At 46.3% G+C, this 18,611-nt stretch overlaps 2 protein-coding genes across 8 annotated transcripts in view; both read left to right on the top strand.

Moving 5' to 3' along the window:
- The window catches only part of Tdrd1 (tudor domain containing 1), a 46,027-nt gene extending 34,519 nt beyond the window's left edge, over positions 1-11,508 (top strand). For 4 of the 5 annotated variants that reach the window (XM_052761400.1, XM_052761399.1, XM_052761398.1 and 1 more), the window contains exons 20-26: positions 395-514; positions 2,273-2,389; positions 5,286-5,453; positions 7,064-7,291; positions 7,828-7,874; positions 7,954-8,046; positions 10,865-11,508. In XM_052761400.1, the coding sequence (XP_052617360.1) occupies positions 395-514; positions 2,273-2,389; positions 5,286-5,453; positions 7,064-7,291; positions 7,828-7,874; positions 7,954-8,046 (773 nt within the window). In that variant the 3' untranslated portion in view covers positions 10,865-11,508. The remainder of the gene's footprint in view (positions 1-394; positions 515-2,272; positions 2,390-5,285; positions 5,454-7,063; positions 7,292-7,827; positions 7,875-7,953; positions 8,047-10,864) is intronic. The other variant, XM_052761402.1, reaches the window with a different exon arrangement.
- A 4,706-nt stretch (positions 11,509-16,214) lies between these two features.
- Positions 16,215-18,611, top strand: part of Vwa2 (von Willebrand factor A domain containing 2) — a 42,630-nt gene continuing 40,233 nt past the window's right edge. Inside the window, exon 1 of one of the 3 annotated variants that reach the window (XM_052763428.1) lies at positions 16,215-16,431. The gene's annotated coding sequence lies outside the window, so the exon portion shown is untranslated. The remainder of the gene's footprint in view (positions 16,432-18,611) is intronic. The other 2 variants (XM_052763430.1, XM_052763429.1) reach the window with 2 other exon arrangements.

The following is an 18,611-nucleotide window of genomic DNA, read 5'->3' as shown; positions in this document are numbered from 1 at the left end:
CCACCTGTGGGTCTTTTTGCCTTAGTTAAACCTCTCTAGAATAGTAGGATTTTTTTTTGAACATTCATTTTAAATTTAGTTGTTAGATAAACATCATACAGAAGATATTTTAAGGTATCACTTAAAATTTGAATAATTTGAAGAATTGCATTAATTATCCTTTAGAAATATTCTGCAGGAGTGTATTAACTCAGATCCTTGTTATTGAATAACTTTGTAATGTGCACATACTCTTGGAGTTGAGTAAATCCATTTGTGAAAAAGATGTCTCATCTTGGGAACTCTGAGATGTTGATAATCAGCTTTTGATGAACAATTTTATTGAATGAATAAATGGGGGAAAGAGTAAACTGCATATGTTTAATTGCAAGACCTGTGCCTGGTATGTTTTCAGCCATCCCTTCAGCAGAGCGGTGGAAGACAATAGAATTACCACTTAACAAGACTGTACCAGCAAACGTACTAGAAATCATAAACCCAAACTTGTTTTACGCCATCCCCAGTGCAATGCCAGGTGAGGAGCCATACTCACTGACTTGTGCCTCTGCTTTTGAGCTGTCCAGAGCGAGTCCTTGGTGAATTCCCTAGGAAGTGAGGGGGTAAAGAGGAGAGAGGCTTCTAAAGACTTGTAACCCTGAAGCCTAGTTTTAACAACACAAAGGATATGCCCTGTATTCAACCACTTACTCAGCAGCCTGGGTTTTGTATAATCTATAGCTTCCTAGAACAAAAAAAAAATGTCCTTTAATTTCTATGTAACTTTATTTAAAACATATATTATCTATATTGAATTGTATTTACTAAGCTAACCTTGAGTCTCATAAGTGAGCTTCAACCAGAACTATTTCCATTACATTAAAAAACTTAGTAATCGCCGGGTGGTGGTGGCACACGCCTTTAATCCCAGCACTCGGGAGGCAGAGGCAGGCAGATCTCTGTGAGTTTGAGGCCAGCCTGGTCTACAAAGTGAGTTCCAGGAAAGGCGCAAAACTACACAGAGAAACCCTGTCTCGAAAAACCAAAAAAAAAAAAAAAAAACTTAGTAATCAATTAATAATTATAGTTTTTTTAATTCAAAATTATTATTTGCATGTCTGTATTCTGGGTCTGTATAGTCCTACAGACCACAGATTGGAGAAGCATGGTGTGCTAAATATATGAGTAAAATTCTTCTAAGTGAAATATAGGAAAATATTAGTGTGTTATCTTTTATGTGAGATGATACAGATTTTGGTATCTTCAATGCATATTTCATTTGATTAGAAAAATTGAGGAAGGCAAAGTTGTGACTTAATCCATATGCTGATTTCATCAGCTTTTTATTCCATATAGATTACTTTTAGGTAGATTGACTTAAGAAAATTTCTCAATTTTCAATACTCAAGTCAAGCAGCACTTTTATGACTGTTTGTATACTTTTCAATATGTTATACAAAATAAGGTGATGCCAAGTAGTACTCCAGTTCATCCGAACCATAGATTGCCACAAACAGCCCTGAGCACCTGCTTTTCACTTACACAGACCAAAGGTAATAGTTTGTGATTTTGGAAAAGAGTTTAAGAGCAATGATTTGCTATTGCCACAGTTCCTGGGTTGACAATCTGAAGCAAACTTCATTTCTGTCATTGTTAAAATACCCAAAGTGGACATGAGGAGACCCTGCCCACTGTGTACAGTGCCCACTGGCTCTCTAATGCTACAAGGATGGTCTCATACAGTTCAAAGAGTACTTGATTATAAGCTTCCATTAAACAGGAAGAGAAATGGCAAAACCAGTCTTATACCTACTGTGTTCATGACTGGGCTCTAGTGTGAAACATTTGTCTCTGAACAGTAAGACTACTTAAAACTGATGAGAGCTCCCCTCTTGGTGGCAGTCCTCATAATCCAAGCTCTGTCCCTAGAGCCCATCTCCACAGAGGTGCCATAGCATCCCCCATTATAAACAAATGTAAAATGAAAATGATAAAATATAGTTAGTAAATTTTCATAGCAGAATCACCTAAATTTACTAAAATATAGTTAGTAAATTTATACTAGCAGAATCACCCTCATTAGGAAATAGGCAGATACTTCATACCCCTCAGTTCAAATCTTCCTGCATTAGGCAACCAATAGTGAGTATATTTGTTTTTAAAACAGTGTATATTTAATAGTGGCTGACTAGGCTTGGGATTATTTGAATACTGTTACTGTTTAACTGTTTAACAGAATACTGCTCTACTGTTTAACACTGGAAATTGTCTCACACTGAAGATTGCTGTATTTCAGAAAATCAAGAAAAGCTGTGTGTGTTAACGGCAGAATTGTTAGAATACTGTACTGCTCAGAAAGGCCAGCCATCCTACAGACCACGGACGGGAGAGGCATGCTGTGCCAGATACACAAGTAACATTCCTATAAGTGAAATACTGTAGGAAGATGTTAGTTGTTAACCTTTACGTGCGATGAAATAGATTTTGTACCTTCAATGCATATTTCATTTGGTTAGACAAATTAAAGACAAAATTGTGACTTAATTTGTATGTTGGGTCATCTGCTTTTCCATTTTGTATATTAGGTAAGGGTATAGGTATACACAGTTAACCAGCTCCAAGTACCAATTCTGCATTATGGTGGGTCATTGATGCACAATCTTCCATATGTGTGGAGCTTTGCATGTGAATGGGTCAGAAGGAGAATTAGACTACCTCAAGGGATAGGCTTGTGTAACATTTAATGACAACACATTGCATTGCTGATATAAACAACATGTGCTGTGAATGTTTGGATTTGTTTCTGGAAGTAGAGCCAGAGCAAGAGGTGCCGTGGGGGTGCGGGTGGGCATAGTTTCCATTGTTCCCTGGGCAGGTGGGGCTGTTGGCAGGATGGCAGCCAAGCAGGTCTACAACAGAGTACCCAGGGAGACTAGGTTGCTTCTAATCATAGCCAAGACCAAGGTAAGGGAGTCTTTCATGGGACTCTCTCTGCCTGGGTCTCAGAGGTCGAGTAAAGGCCCCTTGGTCTGTAAATGCCAGCAGACTATTAATGGAGCATGGGAATGATGGTCATATGCTGGGAACCTCCTCTGCCATCTTAGTGATGTCACTTCTGTCTTGTTTGACTGTTGTATGGCATCTGGATCTGAACCTGCCTTCATCTTCACCCCAGTGGAAGTTAAGGTGTGGCTTGGGGTATAAGACTCCTTCATGACTTTGAGGCCTCGTAGGCACTGGAGACCACTCCCCTGCAGTGCGCTGTGGCTCCAGGTTGTTGCTGTTGATGTTCTTGTGTGCCTTCACTGCCCCACTCCTCCACATTGGTGTTAAGTCCCCTCAGTGACAGCTGCATGGATGTTGTCAAGTCTTACCATAATCTTAGTCTAGACTGCTTGTCCTCCAAACCTGGGCCAGCCTGGGCTTTGTCCTCCACCCTCAGGTTGAGCACTGTTTGAACACAGCCTCTGTCTCTTCCTGCCCTGTTTGGCTGTGTTAGCTGGATTTCTTCCATTCCACTTAGGTAGCTGATCCCTCCTTCCTCCCCTCCTTTCTTCACTTGACCTTGCCTATCTTTGAATCTACTCCAGTGTCAGCTGTATCTGTCCTTCAGAAGCCGAGGAAAGGTGCTGCGTGTGAGGTAAAATTCCTGAGTTGGAAAGAGCCCGCCCTGGTGTTGATAACTTGCCTGGATATAGAATCTGGGTTATAAGCCATGTAGTACTTTTTCATTGGGACTGCCAGCCTACAAATAATGACACAGAAACTTATTGATTATGAAAGCTTGGCTTCGGCTTAGGCTTGTTCTCAAATAGTTCTTAGCCATTGTATACTAATCTACATTCTGCCACATGGCATTACCTCATCTCTGTACTGCCCATCCTGTTTCCTTTGAGTCTGGCGGGGATTCTGCCTTTCTTCTTCCCAGAGTTCTTTCTCTGGCCGGAAGTCCTACTTATACCTACTGCCTAGCTATTTGGCTGTTCACCTTTTTATTACATCAATCACAGCAGTACATCTTCACACATTGTACAAATATCCAACAACAAAGCCATTTTCCCTGAACATCTTGTGTGTGTTAGCTATTGGTATTTCTGATCACAAGATAGACAGGTTCTCCAAAATCTGAACATAACCTTTTGTGGTCAGGACCTTGCCTGTCCTCTTGATCCTGTGGTTTGCAGATTGGACTGTGAGTTCACAGGGTGGCTTTCTTTCCACTCATGAGTCGGCTCTAGGTCTGGAAATGCTTCAGTTTGGGCATTTTCCCCCTGAACTCACGATTTTTATTCATTCTTTGCTTTTCTGTTCTGTTGAGGAACTGCCAGGTCTTCCACTGTTTGACATGGACTCTGCTGAACGTGTTTGCCTCCACCTCTGTTCTCCTTTTCAAGAGTTCTCTATCCCTCACTTTCCCTATTGAGGTTTTGATGTCACATTTTAGCTTCACTGGCTCTTTTGTTTCCTTGGGTGTGCTTGTGTTTTTGAGGATGGAATGTCCTGTCTTCACCACTGTGCCATCCTTCAAATGTGACTGTCTCCTTCCTCCTCTACCTCTGCTTCTCCCAGGTCCTGTTTTGTTTGCTTTGGCCTTCTCTGTCACACAAGAGGCTTTCTTGAACCATTTTTCCACATGGCTAATATGGAGTACCCAAGAGTTATTTGGAAGTTTATACACAGCAGAACTTACCCACTTGTGGCCTTCAAGTGCAGGCTTGATCAGGCTCCACATCTGGAAGTGCTCCCTTGTGTGGCATGGAATGTACATTGGATGGTGTCTTTGGTAAACTTCCTCCTCTCCTCAGCCTCACACTCCCCAGTCTGTAGTCCCTTTGGAGAAGGAACTTCTAAGTGTGAAGTTAAACCGTTCTCTTCGGTGAATTGGAAATTAGGTGATCTATGTGAAAGTCTGTTCAGAGGTCTTGAACAGCTGCTTCTTAGCCCTGTCCTCATTCCTCCTCCTCACCTGCCTGGGCCCTGGAGGCTGGGCCTGAAGGGCACGTGTGACACAGCTTGGCTTCCTCACAGCCAGCTTTGCGTGAGCTCCATGGGCCATGAGCTTCTTGCATTTGTACGTGTTTTCCAACCTTGCAGAACGGCATTGTCTTCTCATGTTCCTTGTTCTTTAGTTAAAAACAAAAGCAGAAATTTCTGAGTCTCCATAGAGGGATTTGGAAGGAACATAGGAAAAATCTGGACTCTAGTTTAGATGTCTCGGTGTCAGCTTGTAAGTGTTGTAGACAGAGCCACCTCAAGGGATGGGAGGGCTCTGGACTGTGACTGCTGGGCTAAGATTCCTGTGTTCTCAGGTGATGACCTCTGGTACCGGGCCATTGTTCTGGAAATGTCAGACTCTGACGTGAAAGTACTCTACGCAGATTATGGAAACATCGAAACCCTGCCTCTCTCCAGAGTTCAGCCAGTCCTCCCCAGCCACCTGGAACTCCCCTTCCAGATCATCAGATGCTCACTTGAAGGTACACAGTTGTGTTGCTTTCCAGACTTGTGCCTGTGGAACTTTGGATCTTTATATTTTATAACTCTAAGTCTGAATAAAATGGTTTATATCGATTGTTACCAGTGGTCAGGGTCTGGGCTGGGGATTCAGGTCTCACACTGATCTGCAGAACACTCAGGGGAACTTTATTTGGAGCAAGCAAAAGTGCAGGTTATGGAGGGAAGCATTGTCAAGATAACAGTGAACCACATGAGTGAGACCCCTCAAGGGCTCTGGTTATTGTGCAGGCCTCCTTTTATGGGGTTCAAGAGAAGGAAGAGTTGGTTACTGAGAACATGTATACACAGTACATACAGGTAAAAGAACTAGGCTGCAAAATGCAATACTTCAAGAGAGGGGTTATGTGTGTTCAAGTGGGGTCCCAAGCTAAATTATCTTAAGCTTGCCTGGCACTAAGTAACTTCTCAGCGGCAGTATTTAAAGAAAGTTTGTATCTTTTATTCTTTAATTCTAGTGAAAACCATAATCTGTGTATCTTTCTGTTTGAGGGGGGCTTTCCTTCAGAGTGTCAAGGTTTGGGGTTGTGTTGCCCCCTATTGTGAAGCTCTAGTGGCAAGTGGCAGGATGTGAACCCAGGTGGTCTGTGACTCACCAGTGTTTTTGATACCTTGTCACAGCTCCCTGTAGGGGCCAGGGATGTTCACTGGTAGCATTCTAGCCTCCTCACTGTGCTCCTAAAGCAGCCTGTGCTCTGCTGTTGAGTTGGAACTTGTGTAGAGAAAATTAGAATGCTTAAGGTGGCCCTGTCCTGTGACTGTGCCCTTCACACAGCTTTCCTCACAGTGACCACTGACTGCTTGGAGCATACTTGGTTTCTATACCATGTATGAACATGGAGGCAAGATTGTGTCTAGTTTGTGTGCTTGGTGCCTTACAGCACGTTTAACACCAACTGAAGCCGGCAACCATGCTGCTTGTTATCTTATTAGATAACATCCTAGATATGGTCTTTGAAAAAGACACCTGTGTGCTGAAGAGATGGGTCTGTAGCTAGAGTTTTCCTGCCTGGCCCACAGTTAGGACAAATCTGTCACCCGCCAGTCCCACAGCCGCTCAGACCCAACCAAGTAAACACAGAGACTTATATTGCTTACAAACTGTATGGCTGTAGCAGGCTTCTTGCTAACTGTTCTTATATCTTAAATTAATCCATTTCTATAAATCTACACCTTGCCACGTGGCTCGTGGCTTACTGGTATCTTCACATGCTGCTTGTCCTGGTGGCGGCTGGCAGTTTCTCCCACTCAGCTTTCCACTTCCCAGAATTCTCCTCTCTCCTTGTCCCACCTATACTTCCTGCCTAGCCACTGGCCAATCAGTGTTTTATTTATACAGAACAATATCCACAGCATGGGTCAGTGGTTAATATCACCTGAGTCCATTTCCTGCATGTACACAGTGGCTGGCAACCATTTGTAACTCCAGTTCCGGGAGCCAACACCTTCTTCGGACTTCCATGGGCACCAGGCACACACAATACACATAAGTGCAGGCAAAACATTCATACACATAAAAACAATCTGTAAGAAAGATGATTTGGCTTATAAGTACAATGTTTACTCTTCCCAGGGCTGACGGAATTGAATGGAAGCTGTTCACAGTTAGTGATGGAACTGCTGAAAAACACCATGCTGAATCAGAGCGTGGTTCTTTCTGTGAAGGGAATTTCACAGAATGTCCATACAGTGTCAGTTGAAAAGTGTTCTGAGAATGGTGTGATCAACATAGCTGAGAAGCTGCTGATGTGCAGCATGGCAGAAAACCTCACGTCCAAAAGGAAATGTGCCTCACCTCTAGGTACCTTCTCAAAAGCAGTAAACAACATGCAGACACATGCATGGCCCACGTGGTTGGCTTGAGTTGTCCTCACCGTCTCACTCCTCATGGCTTTAGTCCCCTCCACCCATCCCTCCTGCTCTGCACTCCTACGGCAGTTCAGCCTGACCTAAGGTCAGTGACAGGGTTGCTGCAGGTGTCAGGATCCAGAGCGTTGGAGTGGTCACACACTGCACCTGCACTTTCTTCCAGTTCCCCTTGATCCTCATCAACAGGAGAATTCCTTGTGCTTTTGAGATTGAGTCTTCCGGGTATCCCATGAGATGGGCATTTGGCACATCCACCCCCACCCTAAAGGGGTCCCATACCACAGAAGACCCCCTCTTCAGAGGGGAGTGTTGGTCTGTAGAGTCCAGAACACAGCAGCTGAGTGGGAGGGTCCTGTGTGGAGTTGACGCTCAGTCACAGACACAGACAGGTGCAGGCTGGCTCAGGTCTGGGACTGCTGTTTCCTTGTTGATGTGACCCAGTGACTGGCTTTGCTTGTTTGCTTTTAGAGACAACACACAGCACGGACTGTTGCTGCACGGAGTTACAGAAACAGGTGGGTACAGTTCCCTCGCATGGAGCCGCACTCCTAACAATGTGAGAAAGTCAATTAACTGTTTCCTTTTCATCTGTAGATTGAAAAACATGAACAGATTCTTCTCTTCCTCTTAAACAATCCAACCAACCAAAATAAATTTATAGAGATGAAAAATCTGCTGAAAAGCTAAGTAAGTTTCATGTTCTGCCCCTTCCGTGATTGCCCATAGAATGCCTGCAGCCATGCTGCCAGGATGGAGCTGGGCACCTTGTGAGGCCGTGCTTCTTTGGGGTGCCCTGACCTAGTTTGCTCCAGTGTTCTTGCTAGACGATTTTCCTCAGCACTCCTAATACACCTGACTCGGGCTCCACGTGTGGAAGCCTTTTCTTACGATCTGACTTTGAAGTTGCTCACGTTATCAGTATGTAAAGACAGGCATGGGTTGAAGCTTAGACTCAGACTGTGTCCGGCCTCACTGGGACTCTGCTGCAGTACATTAGTACTTCCCTGGGGGTAAGGATGGAGAAGAACGGGAAGCAGGTACCCTCTCCAGCCTGTGTACTGATGGAGCAGGCCATGCTGACTGCGCTATTGAAGGAATGTGCTCTGGCTCCTTTCCAGCACCCCTACCTACCCCTACACACACGCTTTTCCACTGTCTGGGTCCCGTTGTAACAGGGCCACTAGGAAGTACTCTATAGCCAGCAGCCAATTGGAACTTGTGGTCAAAAAGAAACTGCTTTTCTTACTTACCCTGGCCTTCTCTTGGCCTAAGAGCAGCGCTGGCGGAGCCCTTGCAGGCCACTGCAGTGGCTCTCTGGGGTCCTCTGGAGCAACTGTGCTTGTATGGCTTTGATGTGGCCGACTTTGTTGTATTTATTCTTGAGGAAGCATAGTTGAGCTCTAAGCCAGATGCCAAGAGCAACACTTCTCACTGTCAGGATTTAATGTCTTCATAAACTTGATTTCTGGTTTGTGTGCTTGAACTTAAAATCTTGAGTTTAGTGGTGATTTTAAGCAGATAGACAAGAACCTGCTGTGAGTGACACAAGCTTCTGGAGTTGGCCCAGCACCAAGCACACCCATTTAATCACCATTGAACTCATTTGTACTTCTGTCTATTGGTCTGTGCAGTGAGCTTTCTTTAGAAAGATACTAAGAATGCTCTTTACATAATTTCAGATAAAACTAGTGTTTTTAATTGTGTAGGAAATTAGAGGGCTGAGTACCTTAAAAGCTTGATTTAGAGCATACACTAGTCCCCTGTCTCCCCCCCACCCCACCCCCGCGCCCCTCAGTACACAGCATAGCACTTTACACTGGGCTGCACCTCGCTTACATGACACAGGCTGTCCTCAGGTCACCTTACAGGAAGCAGAAGTGCAGAGAACAAGCCAGGCGGTGTGTGCTGTTAGAGTCCCGGCACTGGGGAGGCAGAGACCGTGGCTGCTGCTCCATGGCTGCCAGCCTCACCTACTTGGTCAGTGCCAGGCCAGTGAGAGCCTCTGGCTTCAGAGTAAAACAGGTGGACAAGAGCCTGGATGTAGTCAGGAGGTTTCTCTGGTCCCACCCAGCCCTGTGGTTCCACAGATGCTTATAAAATAATTACTCAGAGGCTTAATATTATTTACAAAATGTATAGTCTATGGCAGGCCTCTTGGTACCTAGCTCTTATGTCTTAAATTAACCCATTTCTATTAATCTATGTTTTGCCATGTGTTCTGTGGCTTACTGGTCTGCTGGCATGTTGTTCCTTATGTGGCAGGCTGGCGTCTCCCTCACCCTGCCTTTTTCTTTCCTGTCTCTCTCTTTGGATTTCCTGCCTGCCTCTAAGCTGCCTTGCCATAGGCCAGAGTAGCTTATTTATTAACCACTGGGAGCAATACATATTCACAGTGTACAGAAAGACATCCCCCAGCACCTGGAGAATGACATGGGAGGCTATCCACTAAACTCTATACCAGTGGGCACAGCATGCACGGACCCTGCCCCCCCCACACACTTGTATATTCCCCCACACACCTGCACACACACACACCTGCACACACACACAGTAGAGCCAGTCTTATTGTTAGATGAGGAAGCAGAGGTTCATGACATGCATGCACACACACTGCAAACTGGGTCTTAGAGCTTAAGGTGAGGAGCCATCTCAGGCTGCGGTGTGTGTGTGCTGGGCTACAGCCTCTTCCTGGGTTAGTCCAGATCTGCAGAGCATGGAGTTAGGAGGGAACCTCAGGGATCATACATTTTGTTCTCATTTTGATGAAAAATACAGTTGAATATTTATTCTCACCCTAATCTTCCTACAAGTAGAGAAATGTGTTTAAAATTTTGAGGCTCTGCTGGGCGGTGGTGCACGCACACCTTTAATCCTAGCACTCAGGGAGGCAGAGGCAGGCAGATCTCTGTGAGTTCGAGGCCAGCTTGGTCTACAGAGCGAGATCCAGGACAGGCACCAAAGCTACACAGAGAAACCCTGTCTTGAAAAAAAAAAAAAAAAAAAAAAAAAAACAACTGAGACTCTAATAACTTGTTTTGTTGTTGTCGTTTTTAATAATAATTATTATTATTTTAGTAATTATGCCTATAATGCCAGTCATGGAGACTTGAGGCAAGGTGATTGTGAGTGTTAGGGCAACTTGGTCTAACAAGACCCTGTCTACAAATTATTATATAATTACATAAAAAGGGGTTACTCAATTTTAAATTTCCTAAATAGAAGTGGTAATATGTTTTTTAAAGAGATAAGTAATACAAATTTTGTTTTTATATTTGGAAAGAGCTCCGATGGCTTCATTGTATGTTTGTGAAAGAGTATAATTTTCTCTGATTAATGCCAATATCTGTAAAAGTTAAACACTGTTGTGGTGTTTAGTGTTTTATCTGACAGGTATACTCTAAATTTATGTAATGTCAGTTCAGGTACTTGGTGTGCTTGTACTTAAAACTTGTGAGCCACGGTGCTTTTTATGGAACCATAATGATGGTGGATTCTTCTCTTTCAGAAGCAGCAGCGTCTCTGGGAAATGAGCACTCAGGAGGAAGAAACAGCAAAAGCTAGACAAGAGAGAGCGCCGCCTTCTGTTTTGTTACTGAACTGTTTCCTCCTCTCCCTTTAGTGACCTCAGCTCTCTCCACCTGGACTTGCTTCACTTTGTTCTGTTGGGTTGGTCCACCCCCCCCCCCCCCCCCAGTTCTTTCCACGAAATACATGAATCTCACATGAGAGATTCATAGAATAGCCAGGCGTGATGGTGCATACCTGTAATCCCAGCCTTGAGGGGAATGAGGCAAGAAGACCTTAAGTTCAAGGCCAGCATGGGCCGCACAGTTGGATGCTTTCTCAGTTTACGAGGAGACTAGGGTGTGAGGTGCCTTCTACTAAGTCTGTGTGTGTTCGCTCCACTGAGTATGGAAGCTAGAGCCTCGCATGTGCTAGGCAAGTGCTCTACCTGTGAGCTAAGGTCCCAGCTCTAGCATCTCCTGCTATGTGAAAGTGTTGAAGAAAATAAGTTGGTGGTAGCATTGGATAGGTCTAGTTGGTGGATAGAGGGGCTTCAGCATTGTCTGCACCTTCAGACATTTGCCAGTGAGACTCCCTGTCATCCTCTGCCTCTTCCCCTAATAAATGCGGTTTGGTTCCTTTGCTTCTGAGTTGTGTGCTCCCATTTTGTGTCTTGTGGCTTGCAGCTTGTTCCAAGGACATACACCCTTCTTGTCTTGGCTGTGGAGTGTGCTCATGAGCTCCAACCACTGCTCCTGCCCTCCATGTACTCTTCTGCGGTTTTCTGACTAGTTTGTAGCCATTTGGACTTCTGCTCTAGAAATAATTTACTATTTTCTGAGACACAAATTCAGTTACCAATTTAAATTCAAAAACTGAGAGCACATTTATTTTCTCATATCTCATGATGAGATTTTCCTAAACTCGCCCATGTGCAGAATTGTGAGTCAACATCTTCCTGACGGCCCTATAGTTTCTGATGCAATTGTCCACGGTTTCCTATCATACTGTGGCAACCTAAGAAGACATCTCCAGCTCAGAGTCGATGGGTAAGAACTGGTGTGAGTGGACTTGTTATTTTTTTCTTTATTTACTGGCAATGTGTGTCAGCTCTTCCATCAACTAGAACTTTCATGTAAAAACGTTGCTGAGGGTACTAAAACAGAGACCATGTCTCCATCAATAGGTGGCCTTCTGGACACAGAGGTCTGACAAGTGTCTAGACTCCAGGGAAGAGGCCCGTTTGGTGGATTAAAGGACTGCCTCACGTAGGAGAGTTACTCATACGCACTTTGTTTTCTCGGGATTCTATTTCTGTAGCTGCTTAGAATTGTCAAAGCCTCAAAATTGGGAGTGGAAGTGATTAATACTCGTGAAATTTTGCTCTACTATATACAATGAATCCTATCTAGATTCATCTAGAGCAGCAGTTCTCAACCTGTGGGTCGAAACCCCTTTGAGGGGGTTAAATGACCCTTTCACAGGGGTTGCCTAAGAGAACAGATTTATGGTTCATAGCAGTAGCAAAATTGTAGTTAGGAAGTAGCAACAAAAATAACTTTATGGTTGAGGATCACCGCAGCAGGAGAAATTGTATTACGGGGTCACAGCGTCAGGGAGGTTGAGAACGACTGGTCTAGAGTCTACTACCAAATTCCTGACAGGACTGAAGTTCTTGTGAGTCTGCCCACTGGAAGCATCTTGCTCTCTGTATTTCTGGGCTCATCACCAGCACACCTGCCTGACTTGGGCAGGTGGGACCAGCAGTAGGCACAATGCCCTGCTGGGCGAGCTGGGCAGAGGCTCTGAGGCAGGCGCTAGCTCATAGTTTTTCACATGGTTGAAGTTACCGTGTAGACCTTCCGGTCATCTTCCCCAGGGAAGCCACCATGGCTTTCATACATCCTAAAACTGGCTCCAGGCAGGATTGTAGCTGCCCAACCTGAGTTGTTTCCCAGAACTTGATTTTAACTCTGACCTTCAGGTGATGCCAAAAGTGTTAAAACTCTGTGGTGGTAACAGTGCTCACCCCTCTGGTGAGAACCTTCCAGGGCATGAGAGCCCCTAGAGCTTGTTACAAGTCAGGTGTATCCCTCTCCAAGGTGTACAGCTGTCTGTCCTTGAGACACTTGTGAGAACTGAAAGCAAGTGGATGATCCAGGTGATGTGGAGAGATGGCCACAGCCAAGTACTGCCAGTGTGGTGGAAGAGCTGGCCGTTGAGTGCTGATGGAGTGTTGGCAGACTCAAACCTTTGTCTTTGTAGAAACTTTACTTGATTGAGCTAAAAGTCACCTTTCCAAAGGTACCTGTGTATACAGCACAGCTCCTCTCCCCACCTTAAGAAGTTGAGATGTGTGACTTCACTCAAGGGGGCCTTTGAGATGATGCCATTTCTGCCCCCAGAGTCCCCACCACAGCCTTGTTGTTCCTGTTCTCAGCCTCACCTCGCTGGCTTGACCTGCAGCCCCTGAGGTGCACTGCACCGGTTCCCTTGGGGTCCTGGGGGACGTGGCCAGACCGCATCGTTCACTGCTCCAAAGCGCTCCAGATGGGCCACTCAGTGGGCCTGAGTTTGCCTCTCTCTCCCCTTTCATCAAGTGTGCTTTCATCATGGAGGTGAAAAATTAGGATGGGGTGCTACAGATTCAGGAATGATGACACCCCTCTACCATCCGGAGGTCAAAGGTGAAGCATTGTTTCCATGTTAGAAAACCAACAGGCTGCAGGGATGGCTGGGGAGCACTGAGATGCTATCCCAAAGCCATGGTCATTCCACCACACACCAGTCTCGAGAGTGGTGAAGTTCTCACTCGTCTCTGCTTAGAACTCACAGCTGTGTGTGTACAGTGTGCAGCTGAAACACTACAGGGCAATTGGTGAAATCATACAGGAAAAGAGCAGCTGGGCAGTGGTGGTGCACACCTTTAATCCTAGCACTCCAGAGGTAGGTGGGTCTTTGAGTTCAAGGCCAGCCTGGTCTACAGAGTGAGTTCCAGGACAGCCAGTGCTACACAGAGAAACCCTGTCTCAAAAAATACAAAAACAAAAAGGAGCAGTTACTCTGTGTAAATAACTAAGCATTGGGACCAAAAAGATAAGGCAAAGAAAGCCTGGAGCAGAGCTCATGAACTTTGGATAATGTCCTGCAGAATAACTCACAAATCGGGAGGGAGGGAGGGAGGGAGGGAGGGAGGGACTATTGTGCCAAGCAGCTGTACCTGGGCTAGTGACTTCTCCACTGAACCCCTCGAATTAATCCTCAAAGCCTCTGGGCAAGACTGTGGTGAAAAGTCTGCAGCAACTGTTGCTTCTGAGCCAGGCTAGCATTGTGTGTGGGTGTTTGGTGTGGTAGATAGAACACACACAGGCAAGTGCTGTATTCCCAACCTGTGTTGACGTTTTAGTCATGAGGTGGAATGTGAAGTGACCCCAATTAGGTAAAAAAAGAAGAGGGGAGGGGATCCCCAGAGTTGAAATAGGGCTTTTCCATGATAAGCATGACTAGACGGAAGTTCAGGGAGATGGAGGATGTCAGCGGTGACTTCCTCTGGGCTACTGTCTGGAGCAGCACAGGCTACTTGCCACATGTAGGCTCAGTACAGTATGCACTGATTACATGTTGAGATCTTGGGACTTGGGGGTTAATATTAAGATGGAGTTCATCTTTCTGTAGCCACTAAAACATTCAAAAGTCCACGTGTGCCTTCAGAGGCAGAGACGACTCTCACCTTCACACAGCCTGTGGTGTACTCAGGAGGCAAATCCACACCGTGACAATGCTCGTGGTGTTCTCAGAACTACTTAGGAGTGATGCTGTTTTTACCTTTGTGTGCTCCAGTAAATGCTAATGGAAGGGATGGATTGAGTGAAGAGGAAAAAAAAACCAAAAACCCTTTCTCCCTCTCCAGGAAGTTTGCAACATCCCTGAAAGCTGTCTGGCTGGAAGAGTTGGAAACCAGCTGACAACTACAGAATGAAATGCAACAAATGTTAAAAAGGAGGTGAAAAGCCAGGTGTGGTCGCTCACATCTTTAATCACACCACTTGAGAGGCAGAGGCAGGTGGACCTCTGTGAATATGAAGTTAGCCTGGTCTGTAGAGCAAGTTCCAGGACAGCCAGAGCTGTTACACAGTGAAACCCTGTCTCGACTCCCCCCCACCCCCAAAAGGTGTAAAATACAAAATTTGGTATTTACCTGCCAGGTCGGCATTTACAGGAATTGTGGGGAAGGGTGCAGAAAATAGGCCAGCTTCCTGGAAGGCAGTTTGTTAATAAGTTAAAAAAAAAAAAATAAAGATCTTTGGTCAAGGCCTAGTGGGTAAAGACACTTTCAAGCATGCCAATGTGATTTCAATCTTCAGAACCCATATGGTAGAAGGATAAATCTCCCCCTAGATCGTCCTATGACTTTGCATGAGGCACTTGCATACATGCAAACACAGCTGTTTAAAATGTAATCCTTGAATTGTATATAAATTGTAGCCTAGGAATTTACTTAGTTTCCAGATGTAATTGGGTGGCCCTACAAACTTACCTAATTGCAATGTTGATCTTGAGACTTCAAGCCAGCCTTTAATCCCAGCACTTGGGAGGCAGAGACAGGCAGATTTCTGTGAATTCGAGGCCAACCTGGTCTACAAAGTGTACAGGACAGCCAGGGCTACACAGAGAAACCTTGTCTTGAAAAACAAAACAATGTGGATATGGACAATCACGTATCAACAGAATGAACCAAGTCTTGTAAGAGGAAATGCCAGTCTTTTCCAGTGACCTGCAGCTGAACAGCAGTGACTTTTAAATTTGCTTTCTCTTGTTTTCTATTTTTTAATTTTTCCAACGAGCACACACTATATAATTTTGATGTATGAAAATGATTGAGAGTTTATGTGCTCAGAGTACCTGCCAGAAGGCACATCGTTTTGTTCAGTAACACTTGAATTAAATACCAGGCACCTTCTAAGTTAAAAGGAGAATGCTGGCCAAACGGTCTGATAATTACCCAACTGCAATAACAGGCAGGTTGGCAAAAGACAGAAGCCATGACAAACAGAAACGATGCCAAAGTCAACATTCCCTTAGTGGGATCGATAAAACCTGCAGAGCAGCCAGCGCGCGCTGTGACCATGGTCGTACGGATGTGTTTACGGTGCTGTGGTTGCGGGTCGCTGGGTAGGGCGAACGGCGAGGCGGGCGCGGTTCCCGAGAGCAGCGGTTATGCCTCCGCCGAATGCCTGGGACGCCCACGGGCTGCTCCGGAGCAGCCAGCACCACCTAAGCAGGGAAAGACCCAGGTGTCCCACGTGGCTGCGAGCCGAACCCCCCCACCTCCCCCGGCCCGAACCCAGCCTGCGCCGCCGGCGGAGCAGCTGTGCGCTCTGCGGATGGGAGCCCCACGCCTCGGAACAGGGCGGGGCGGGGCGGGGTGGGGCGGACGGGGCGCACCCCTGCGAGTGGAGCCCCTACCTGCCGCGCCGAGCGCCGCTGGCTTTGTTCGCTTTGTCTGCGCGCACCTGAGCGGCCTGCCGGGAAGGTCGCCATCCCGGAGCATACCCGGCGCCGCACCAGGTAAGGGGTGCTGGCTCGGGGGCTGTGGGTGGAAAAACCCGAGTTGCCTGGAGCCGTCGCGGGGACCCCTTCCCTGGCGGCCGTGGAACGGGCTGTAGTTTTGAATAAAAGCTTTGGGAATGTGTGCCCCACTGTAAGCACACATGCTACATACAGCATTTCCTCGCGCTTTTCCAAACCAGGCAACCTCGTCCTCCCAAAGAAGTCGCTGCAGAAGAACTCGAGGGAGGTTCGCTGCTCTCAGAGAGAGGGCAAGGGTTAGGCTTTTCGCAGAATGCACATGCGGGGGACTTGTCCACCTTCCAGCTCCCCGCAGCAAACAGCTGGCACAGCTCTGCCCCTGCCCCTGCCCCTTCACCAGCCTGCCCTGGACCAGGCCCTTGATGGCCTGCTGAGACAAAGTGGGAGGGTTTCGGCACATTGGAAACCTGAAGTTTAAAAATCTGGGCACTAGAGAGAAGAAAGGGGACGCTGGCACCTCGCTGCCTTTGCTTACAGCATTGTCTACTTCAGCCTAGACTTCTAAGGGGGACCCCCGCTCCGGAGAGTGAGTAATTATCAGTGGTATGACTTCTACTATAAGCTCTCTTGATTAAATAAACCTGAGACCCCCTGGATGCTTATAGATTCAGTCCCAAAACCTCAAGGTCTGTTTTGCTCAGAAATGTCCTTATTGAGAAAAAAATAGGACAAGTCAAAGGGGAATCTGCTGTTGGCAACGGCCAGAAGGTGGGGCAGCCAGACTCAACTCCTGCCACTTGTCACCCAGCTCCTCAGGCCCTGCTCTTCCTTCATAGACATTAGCTGAAAGCCACCTTCTGGGATTGTAGAATTTCCCAGACTTGATTCTCAGGCAAATCCCAGGGACACAGAGGGATTCCTCATCATCCCAGAGTGCCTGAAAATCCATCAAGGAAGTATTTCTCATCAAATCTGGTTTGGGTCTACCAGCCAGAGCTTAAGGCCAAGCCGCTCCACCCCACCCCTGCCTTCAGCAGGCTGTGAAACAAGCCAACCAGAGGTCCATGTTTCTATGGTTGGACTGATGGAAAAAAATGACTATAGTTTTATAGTTTTAAGTTTACGGCAAACTGAGCAGAGGTACAAAGACTTTGCATATACTTCCTGCCCCCCCCCCAGCCTGCCCTATTACTATCATCCCCCACCACAGTGGGAGCCTCCAAACTCCCTAGTTCAGGACTCGCTGTAGCACATTCTATATATTTGGACAAATGTTCACTATTGCCTAAAAAACTGTCCACGCTTTGCCTCTTCATCCCTCCCTCCCCCAGGCCCATGGCATTACTAATGCTAGCTATCTTCATCATTTATCCTTTCCCAGACATCATGTGGTTGAATCATACAGTAAACAGCCTTTCAGATGGGCTGCTTCTGTCTCTAACACACACGGAGGTCTCCACTCCTGGCTTTTTAAGGAACTTCATGAGAAGGCCATGGTTGGCGGGCCGTGATGACGCTGGGGCTGGGTGCCTGGTTAAAAAGAAAATGCCTTTGTTAACTGTACCACAGTTACAAACATTTTCATCGTCTGACACCTGGAAGTCCTGGGCCAGGGCAGGTGCTTAGTGATTCCCTTTGGACAAATGACGTTTCCTGTCGTCGTGTTAGTGGGAGTGACAACAATAGAGTGAAAGGCTTCAGAACAGAGGGCTATAAACTTGTGCACTGTGCACCATGGTAAATTAAAAAACAAAACCAAAAATAAAAAAACTGTAGTCGGGAGGTGCTGTAAGAGCTTTTCCTGGGGAGATACGGACAAAAGTCGACTCATCCCAGATAGTGCAACGGTAACATTCCAAAGCCTGCTTCCTCCAAAGTCCAGACAGACCAAGGAGTCTATTGGACTCCCTCACAGAATGAAGTCTTGCCCTGGCAACTTGCCCGTACCAGAGTAGACGGAGTCACTCATCTCTGGAGTAGACTTATACACAGCAGGCAGGAAGCTGCAGGAGGGACAGGCTCAGAGCTCAGGTGAAGGTGTGCTGACCCCGTGACCCTCCTATGGTGAGCACGACAGGCTGGATCTTGAGGCTGTGTTGTAGGAAATCACAGCTATTGATGGAGAGGGCGTGGGTGAAAGCCAGTGTTCTGCAACAGGACTGTGATAGAACTGCCGATTAAAAACATTTTCCCCCAGTAAGACTGCTTTAGAATGCCCA

Source organism: Peromyscus californicus, unplaced genomic scaffold (assembly GCF_007827085.1).
Source record: "Peromyscus californicus insignis strain IS unplaced genomic scaffold, ASM782708v3 Scaffold_4__1_contigs__length_199733344, whole genome shotgun sequence".
Taxonomy (NCBI): Eukaryota; Metazoa; Chordata; class Mammalia; order Rodentia; family Cricetidae; genus Peromyscus; species Peromyscus californicus.
Note: the sequence above shows the minus strand (reverse complement) of the source record. Positions and strands in the feature narration are given on the sequence as shown.